The sequence below is a fragment of the Talpa occidentalis genome, unplaced genomic scaffold (assembly GCF_014898055.3).
Source record: "Talpa occidentalis isolate TD23 unplaced genomic scaffold, MPIMG_talOcc4v2.1 talOcc4.15, whole genome shotgun sequence".
NCBI lineage: Eukaryota > Metazoa > Chordata > Mammalia > Eulipotyphla > Talpidae > Talpa > Talpa occidentalis.
In genome coordinates this window covers 28,356,431-28,366,497 of record NW_023601543.1, presented here as the reverse complement: position 1 = coordinate 28,366,497, position 10,067 = coordinate 28,356,431, and the positions used below count along the sequence as shown (strand labels likewise).

Here is a 10,067-nt window from a genome sequence, read left to right as displayed (position 1 = left end):
CCCACCTAAGAGCAGGGTTGACCTTAGTCTCAGTGAAGGTAGGTGAGGGCAAGTGGTCTTTTGCAAAGATTAGGAATAATATAATACAAATATTGGAAGTATGTGGAACAAGAAAGGCAATGAGAATGATTCTGTGGGGCTTAGCCTTGTACACAGAATACAAGGCCAAACGAACTGCTATTCCTCCAGCCAGTTTGGAATTTGGGCTTATTCTGATGTACAGTGGAAGGAAAAAGCCACTATGATGTACATATCTTTTTGTCCAGCTCAACGCCCTCAGTGATAAGGGAGAGCACTGTGATATACTTGAAATGTGAGTCATAGCAAACAGCTGTTAAGCACACAAAGCAAGGCCACTTTCAGACATGATTCAGCAGGTAAAAATACAATGAATCACATCTTATTATTTACACAGTGAAAGAAAAAGTAACAAGTTTCCTGCTCTTAATAGTCCTTGTCCCAAAGTCCAAAAAGAACAACACCCAAGCAAAAGGGGTCAGAGGACGACAGAGGTATTGTGGGATCGCCCATTGCTAGGAAGCCAGTTCTAGACTGCAACAGCGACTTTATCTTCTGTTACTCTATCCCAGGGGGGATGAATGAGGAAGACTTGTACCTCAAATACAACCCAAGATGTGGAGAGCAGTGAAAACCTGTCATGACAGCTTCCCAGGACAGATGGGAGATAAGGGAATGAGTGAGAGATGGCTTTGAAGCCATCCCTTGCAGGTCCCCATCCTCTCACGGTGGATCACAGGTGGTGTGCTAAGACTGCGATAAGCTGCAGGTCAAGCTTTTTACCTGCGGAGACTATGTGGACAGTGCAAGATTGCCAGGGAACCAAGGCGGAGCTCTTCTAATGCAGTTAGCTGAAGTCCCAGGCACCTTCCCTGGGGATAGGCAAAAGGAAGTGAAGTCAGGGTCTGTTGAGAAACTGCCTCTCTCCCTCTCTTCTACTAACCTATTTAGGTCCTTTCTTTCTAAGTCTCTGGGGTTAGGGTGGGGTGGGGGAGGGATTAAGGAATAATAGGACACAACACATGTAAGCCCCGCAAGATTCAGTACCAAGGCCAGAGAATTCCAAAGCGCAAGGCTTTTGCTCTCTCTGGATCTTAGTTTTTCAGCTATGAGTTGAAATTAGTTTCTAAGGTCCCTTCTAGCCCTGAAAGTATGAATTTATATAAGTCCAAACTTAGTGCACGTAGTAGTAAGAGCCTAATTTTCATACCGACACCAAGAATGTTGGGTTACAGGGAACCCTATGACTAGGAGAGGTGGATAGTGTTATTGTTATTTTAGTACCTGCATCAGATTCATTTTCGGGTGACTTGTACTCCACCGTACACACTAAACTTCCCCTACCAATCTCCCCCACTTTCATTTGCCAAGATTATTTTTGAGCTTTCAATCGTAGTCCTCTCCCCTACCCTGCTTTACTCATTAACTGCTCAAGATGCAAATGCTGCTCCAGCTAGGCCTGTCTCTCTTTCAAATTTCAGGCAGCTGTCTGGCAGTCTTCCATGTCTCCATGGAACGTGAAAAATGAAAAAGAATTCCATTTTCCAAAGGCAGAGCAAGTCACTTGATGTAGCATCCAATGGGTGTCTTGTGTGCTAACTTCCCCAAGCATAGCCTTCCTTTCTCAAGCTCCCACAAATACACCCTGTATATCACAGAGGGGAACGTCTTGGCATAGCCACTAGTCCAAGTTATTAATTATTCACTTAACAAATAATTTATTGATAAGCTTTAGGTATTGGAGTCGGTGATGGGTAAGACACCTAGTCTCTACCTTCGTGAGACTCATAACATTGAGGGGAGACAAACCATAAAGAATGAACACTTTTGTAATAAGAGAGCTCACTGATTGCTTCCCCTGTCCCTGGCATTACTCTAAGCACTTGAGATGTAGTAACTCATTGAATCCTCCCAGGAACCCTATGAGGCAAAGACTATTATTAGCTCCACAGAACATGAAGAGTTAATCCCTGTGCTTTAGCCCCAACCAGCAGATTCCCTGGCCCCTGCTGGTGAGCTGCTGGCAAGGGTCTTGGCCTTGGCTGCCTTTGGCAAGACCTGAAAGAACTTAAGACCCAGCAGGAGGAAATGGCCCAGCCCAGGGGCTCCTGGATTCCAGGTTGACAGGCAGGATTCCCGGGGCTGTGCCAGGCACCCTGAAAGCCTCCCGGCGGCAGTTTTGCCATCTTCTTTACCTCCCGCCCCCTCTTCTTTTCCCTCCCAACGCTCCCCTCAACCCCCCCTTTCCAGGCCAGCCCCTCCCTCTGAGCCGCCTCCTCTCTGAGTCATTTCCCCTTCTCCGCCCCGAAGACCTTGGCTCTCCCTCTCGGAATCCCTTCCCGCTGGCAGGAAGTAGGGGAAAGACTAACTGGCTTTGGGAACCAGGTGAGCACTTTCCCGGGCGAGGTAGAGAAAGGCGGCCCGCGGCCAGCCGTCCCGCCCGCTCCCCCATCGGAGGAGGGACCGGAAATCCAGGGTGCTCCTGCAGCCTGAGCAGCCGGCTTCCCTACGGTGTGCAGGCCCCGGTGGCCCAGCGTGGGAGGTGCCCCGCCCGCCTCATGCCTCCTGGGACGGGGGGAGGGAAGTGGCGGCCCAGTCGGGACGGGCCTGCGGGCGCGGGTGCGGGCTCGGGCCGGGCGAACCCAGCGCGCCTGGGAGGGACCTGGGGGCTCAGTCAAGTTGCGGGCGGGGGTGGGGGGAGGTCTCGAGAGGACCCCGGGGTCCAGCACGGGTGAGGGAAAAGGTTCCCGAGGCCGCGCGTGGGTGTTGGGGTGGACAGAGGGGCCGATGTGGGGATGCGTGGTGTGCAGCCGCATGTGCGCAACTACGTTTAGGGGTGTGCGTGGGGCTTGCCAGAGCGTGCGTGGGGTGCGTGCCGTTGGGGGTGCGTGCGTGTGGGGTGCATGCGTGGAGGCGTGCTTGTGGGGGAGGGGAGAAGGGAAGCATTGCTGACAGACGCGGGAGCTGTGACAGACTCTGCGTGCGTGTGTGCGGGCCGGAGGTAAAGTTGTCCCCGATCAGGATTCTTAACTTTTTGCAGGAGTGGTGAGCGGGTAGGAGGGGAAGGTGGACAACCACCCTTGGGGAAATCTGAGGAAACCTATTGATTGTCTCCTTATAATAAATTAAAAATCAAAATCAACAGGCAACTATAAATCAGAGCCATTCTGCAGGGGACGAGGAGGGAGCAGAGCGCAAGGACTGTGGTGGTGGTGCACGGGTGAACTGGTGGTGGGAATTTCACGAGGACCACACCTGAGAGGAGAAAACATACATTGTACAAGAATGATGTAAAACAAATATAAAATGGGAAAAAGTGAGCATTTAAAAAAAAAAAAAAGGAAGAGCTTTCCTGGGCCCGTGGACCCCAGACGACAGAAAATGATGGAGCTGGGTAGAGTTGGGATTTGAACTACATTTGTCTCTAGGCTCCAGATGACGAAGAGGAGAGGAAAACCAGTAGGTTACTTCAGTATTTGGCATGGGATCTTTTGCTTCTGTGAGAGGAGAAATGGAACAGGTGATGGAGCTGTTGCCTACTGTGTCTGTGGACCCATCCTGGTCTTGGCGTGGCTTACAGATTAGGTTTGTTGTTCCTCCCGGACATGGTGTGTGTCAAAAGGGCTGCACTCCTTCACGCTTCATGCCCTTCCCCATAAGATCATGGTGCTAGATGCAACAAAATCCGTTCCCCAAGCCCCACTCCCTTCCATAACAATCTCCTCAAGTCTGCTGCTCAGCTCCTTGCAGGTAGGAGCACCGAGATCTGTGGCCTTGTCTGATTTCCCCTCCTGCCTAGTCCTCAAGAGTTCAACAGCCAGTGTGTATAGCGGGGAGTGTGGTCTAAGATTGAGACGTGGTGTTGGGTGACTAGAAGATCCCATCTTGCCATGAACTCATTGTGTGAACTGATGCAATTTTCATGATCTTCCTGTGACTCCCATTCATCATTTACAAAATTGGAGACGAGCTCCTTTGTAGGGTTGTTGGAAGTGGAAATAAGACCACAGTATATTCCTAGTACAAGGAACAGTTAATAATAGCAGCATACCTAGAAATAGATCTCTAGCTATAAGCATATATATATATATTTTTTGTGGGACCCTCGCCGGCGGCCGGGGAACGAACTAGTGCTGCGCCACCAGGGGAGGCCCTGTAAGTATATATCTTCAGGTAAGTTAATATAGAAATTTTATTCAAAGAACGTATTAAACTGCTGATTTCTTGTTGTTTTCTTGTAGGCACACCTAGCTGTGTGATCCTCAGCCAAAGTCCACCAAGTTCATCTGTAAAGTCACACATCTGAAGTAAGTGAACTTGTTTGAATTCTTTCCAAAGTTCAGGTAGATAATGATTAGTCCAACATCATCTCTCAACTGGTTTGCTGCCTTGCTCTCCAAGCCTTGCCTGCTTCCCTCTCCTTCATTCTCCCCATTGGAATCAGTTATCTTTCCCCCTGAGAGACAAAATACCTGACTGGTTCAGAGCACAGACTTTGGTGTGAGACAGATCTTGTTTCAATACCAGCTCTATCCAGCCCGACCACTTTCTAGTTGTGTAACCTTGGACAAGTTATTTCACCTCCTTAAGAATTGTTTCCCTTATCTGTAAAATGGGATAATTACGAGCTCTACCTCATACAAATGTTGTGAGAAATTAGAGAGAATGCTTGTAGAATAGCCCATGGTAACTGCTCGGTAAATACTAGGTCTCAAGGGGTAAGATCAGCGAGGTTGCTAAACAAGAGTGGGTGAAGTGATGTACCATGGTCTTAGATTGAATAGTGAGTAAAACAATGAGGTGGTAATGGGAAGAGTCAAAGGATAGGAGATCTTGAGAATGAAGAGTTGAATTCTGAGAACCAAGAAGTTATAGGGGGCAGGAGGTTGTAGCCAGACATAATGATAGTGAGGTTCAGGAATTTTTCCGAAGTGGAGCATCTCCATGTTAATCAGGTAGTCTAGGACACCAGTGGCTAGAAAAGGCTAGTGAAGGGCCATGTGGTCAAAAGCTGTTGAAGTAGCAGAGATGGATGAAGGGACAGTGAGGGAAATATGATGGGTGAATCATCTGCACTCATTGAGGTTGCTCAGATGGATGGAGGATTGGAATGGAGAGAAAAATTGAGCTTCTACCAAAGCCAAGAATACACCCTGACTAATATGGAGCAATTATTTATTTCACAAATTTTCACTGAGTTCTTAGTAGATGTCAGGATATAACAAGACAGACAAGAACCCTGTTCTCATGGAGCTTACAGTAGGAGTGATAGGAGGGATTATATTACCAATCCCATCTCTAAGTAGAAAACTGCAAACAATGGTAGAGCTATGAAGAAACAATAAGAGTTCTATATGTGCTTATAGTAGGAAGACCTGATCCTATCTGGGAAGTTAGGAAAGGCTTCCCTGAAGAAGTGATGAAAAATTAATTGGGGTAGATGATGGTGGATTGGTGGGGGTGGAAGAAATGCCTGGGTAGAGGAAGCTTACGGCATGTGCAAAGGCCGGAAGCTAGAACACTTACAAGGGACTTGAAGAACTGAAAGCATCTCTGATGACTACAAAATATTAAGCAAGGGATGGCATTGTGGACTGAAGATGGGTGTCAGGCTCCCTAATTATTTGGGCTTTATTCTAGGAGCAATGAGATTACCCCTATTAAAAGGTTTTGATTAGGTGAATGACAGCAGATTTCTCTGTATTTGTATGTGTATTTTCCCCCAGTATATTTATATGTAATTGATGTATAACATTGTAGAAGTTTAAGGTGTACAGTGTATTGATTTGATATATGTATATATATTATACATATGATTATCATTATGCTTATTATTATCATAATGCTTCTTAAATAATTCAGAACTATGTGCTTATTGTAAATAATAGTGAAACAGCAAAAGTACACAAATTGTCAAAGTCCAGTTTGTAGTTGTGTGTGTGTATGGTAGACTATATACAGACACATCTCAAATATATTGCAGGTTCCAGACCACTACAATAAAATGGATGAGGCCATAAAGTGAGTCCGATGAACTTTTTGGTTTCCCAATGTATATAAAAGTTATGTTTACACATTGTTATAGTCTATTAAGTATGCAATAATATTATGTCTAAAAAAACAATGTACATACCTAAATTAAATGTGACATAGAGACAGGCATTGAGATCTTGCTACTGGAAAAATGGTGCTGATAAACTTGCGGATAATGGGCTGCAACAGACTTTCAATTTGTAAAAAATAAAGCAGTATCTGTGAAGCACAGAAAAGTAAAGCACAATAAAATGAGGAATGTTTGTATATGTATATACACATGCACACACATTTATAATACAACAACTGTATACACTATGTTATATTACAAACATTATATTATGTATAATGTAGCAATTAGTTTTTTTTCTACTTAAAAATCTGTCTTTTTTCTCCATGTCTTGTTTTTTAACTACTTAATAATACACAAGTATATGTTCATGGTTAAAGGTCAAATACACAAGTATAAAGACAGTAAATTTTGGGACTTAGTTTTTTTGTTGCTTTCCTATTTGCTGTCCCACCACAAAAAACAAACAAACAAACAAACAAACAAACCAACAAAACAAAAAAAAAAAACAAACCAACTAACTGTCAACAGTTTGGTATCTTTAGTCTTGTTTCCATGCATTTGTATGAGTAACTAGTATGTATACACAGATAAATTTTTATACATAACTGGATTTACTCATATTGTTATGCAACTTTAAAATTTTTATTTATTGATTTAATTACACACAGGACATGTGAATACATTTTTTCTTTCAAGGGATTAAATGTTATAGAGAAGTCTAAAACCACCTTTGGTTATCTTTGATTTCCTCCCCTCTATATTCAATTTGACTTAACATCTCCCAGATCTTTCCTATTATTTATTTGCAAACATTTTCATACACAGACACATGAAGAATATATAGTATTATTTAGTGTTTTTAAAAGATATAAATTGTATTATGCTAATGTATTTTTCCGCTACTGCTACTACTTTCACCCAATATTATGTCTGAGAATGTTTTCATGTTAGTATGTGTAAATCTAATTTGTTCTTTTTCACCGTTGCATAGTATTCTACAGAACAGATGTCTCTATGATTGTGTAACCATCTCCCCATTGACACGGTTATTTCCAAGTTTTTGCTAATATAAAATATGCTTCAATGTATATCCCTGTACATGCCTTCCTCTTTGCTTTCCTACTGGCATTTCTCTAAATGCTACTTTTAAGCAATACTAGATTCTTAGGAATATTCAGGTTTGTTTCAGAACTCTCTATTTGGTTCTATTGATCCATTTATACATGCTTACATTCAAGCACACTTTTAATTTTCATAGTTTAGAATATGTCCAATATTTGGCATGGAATGAGTTGTTTTCTTTGGCTTTTTACTATTTTTGAATGTTTACTTTTCGTGAGGATTTTAGTCTCAGATTATGATACTGATATAGATCTTACTGGCATTTTTGTTGGCATTGCATTGGGCTTACAGAGTTAACTGGCGAAGAATTGATATCTTATATTACTGAGTCTTTATATGAATAAATGTGATATGGCTCTCCATTTATTCAAATTTTTAAGTGCCTTAACTATAATGTTTCATAATTTTCTGCATTAATGTGTTGAACATATCTTTTTTTAAAAGATTTATTTTTATGTATGCATACAAGAACTGGGGTGTAAACCAGAAGTGCGGGGGGTGCGAGGATTCACCAGAGAGAATGGGGAGCAGCACAGGTGAATCTACTGAAATACACTGCCGAGGGGAGCAGCAGGCGAGTCAGGAGAGGTCTGCTGTGCCATGTGGGTTGCTCCCTGGCTGGCCAGGGATCGAACATGTGCTGCAGTGGCTGGCGATATCTTGATAGTGCTATCTTTAATCCCTGCACCACCAGGGAGGCCCAATGTGTTTGGGTTATTTCTGGATACTTTTATAATTTTTGTTGCTGCTATATTTTTCAAATTAATTACTTTAAAATTGAGGTAACATTGGCTTACATTACTGTTGGTATTTGGGAATTATAGGATGCCCCACTCAGGTGTCCCAACTATAGTGGGACTCTATATAGTTATAGTCCATTGTGTTCCCTTCCCTTTTTGTCCTCACACCTCCCCCACTCTCTCTCCCACCATGCTTCAGTTCTGTAGTCAGTTTCATTCTTTTGCATGTGTCTCTCCAGTTTTCCCAACACCATTTATTGAAAAGGCTTTCCTTATACATGTTTTTAAAAAGTGATAGCCTGGGCCTCCCCTGGTGGTGCAGCGGTTGAGCGCTGGGCTTCGAAGCTGCCCGCAGCCTCTGCAGCGTGGGTATTCCCGGCCCCCAGCAAGGGTCCCACGTGGCACGCAGACCTCTCCTGCTGCGCCTGCTGCTCCCCTCAGTAGTGTATTTCTTCGTCAGTCTGCCTGCTCTGCTCCCTGCTCTGGCTCTGGTGAATTCTCTCACCCTCACGCGCTTCTGACTGTATCCAGTGCTTGTATAAATAAATAAATAAATAAATAAATCTTTTTTTTTTTTTTAAAGTGATGGCCTATAGTTTTCTTGTGTTTTTCTGATTTTGGTATTAAGGTATTTTTACATCTCGGTTCATAGGTGACATGGGCTTATAATTTCTTTCTCTTTACTTGTCAGTTTTGGTAGCAAGATTATACTAGCCTTATAGCTGTGTGGTGTCATTTTCCTTTTACTTTATTATGGAAAGTATTATGTTAAATTTAACTCATCTATTCCTAGATGGTTTGCTCAAGCTCTCCCAGAAAATATTTTGGGGCTGATGACTTTTGAGGTAGATTATTATTTAACATTCTTCTATGATTAATTGATCTATTTGAACTTTGCAATTTTTGAGACCTGTTTCAGTTTATTTCCTTGGAAAGTATTTATTTCACGTAGATTTAAAAAAAAATGGTAAAAAAGTTATGTATCGTAGTTTTAAAATATTTTTAATATCTCTCCCCCTATTTTTCCTTTAAAGTTTGTTTTATTTTTACTTCTTTTTATTTATTTATTGCACTTAGGCAACACTGGTTTACAACATTATATATTTCAGGAGTACATCTTCACACTTCATCAAATAAATGTGTCATACCACACCCACCAGCAAAGTTCTACCTATCATCTACCACCTTCCAATTGACCGCCCACCCCACCATTTCTCCCATTTCCATTCTTGTGGTAACCACCAGAATCTAAGGTTTCTTTTTGTTTTGTTTATTCATTTGTTTTGTTTCTTTATATTCCACATATGAGTGAAATCATAAAGTATTAGTCCTTCTTCTGACTTATTTGACTAAGCACAATCCCCTGAAAGTCTATCCACATTGTTGCAAATGGCATGATTTCATTATCTTTTACCACATCTTCTTTATACATTCACCAGTTGATGGGCTTAGGTTGTTTCCATATCTTGACTATTGTGAATAGTGCCACAGTGAACATAGAGGTATATATTTTTTGATATTAGTGTTTTCATATTTTTTGGATAAATAGCTAAAAGTGGAATTTCTGGTTCATATGGTAGTTCTATTTTTTTAAGATTTATTTTATTTATTTATGCATACAAGAACTGGGGTGTAGGGCAGAGGTGGTGGGAGGTGAGAGGATTCACCAGAGACAGAGTGGGGAACAGAACAGGCAGATCGACTGAAATACACTGCTGAGGGGAGCAGCAGGTGAGGCAGGAGAAGTCTGCTGTGCCATATGTGGATTAGCTCCGTGGCCAGGCATCGAACTCATGCCGCATTGGCTGGTGATAGAGCTGAGACTTTAACCCATGTGCCATCCAGGAGGTACTGGTAGTTCTATTTTTAACTTTTTGAGGCTGCACCAATTTATATTCCCACCAACAGTATATGAGGGTTCCTTTTTTTCCATATCCTTTGTAACACCTGTTGTTTCTTGTTTTTTTGAAGTAGACCGTTCTTGTGAGATGATATCTCACTACATTTTTCATATGCATGTACCTAATAATAAATGATGATGAGCACTTTTTGTGTGCTTATTGCCATCTTTATGTGTTCCT

The 10,067-nt window shown here is 42.3% G+C and overlaps 1 protein-coding gene across 5 annotated transcripts in view; it reads left to right on the top strand.

Moving 5' to 3' along the window:
• Nucleotides 1-2,317: 2,317 nt before the first annotated feature.
• The window catches only part of LOC119245978 (NACHT, LRR and PYD domains-containing protein 12), a 38,012-nt gene continuing 30,262 nt past the window's right edge, over nt 2,318-10,067 (top strand). For 2 of the 5 annotated variants that reach the window (XM_037512095.1, XM_037512101.2), the window contains exons 1-3: nt 2,318-2,403; nt 4,260-4,325; nt 6,002-6,039. In XM_037512095.1, coding sequence (XP_037367992.1) covers nt 6,023-6,039 — 17 coding nt within the window. In that variant the 5' untranslated portion in view covers nt 2,318-2,403; nt 4,260-4,325; nt 6,002-6,022. Of the gene's footprint in view, nt 2,404-3,075; nt 3,604-4,259; nt 4,326-6,001; nt 6,040-10,067 lie in introns of those variants that run through there. The other 3 variants (XM_037512096.2, XM_037512099.1, XM_037512100.1) reach the window with 3 other exon arrangements.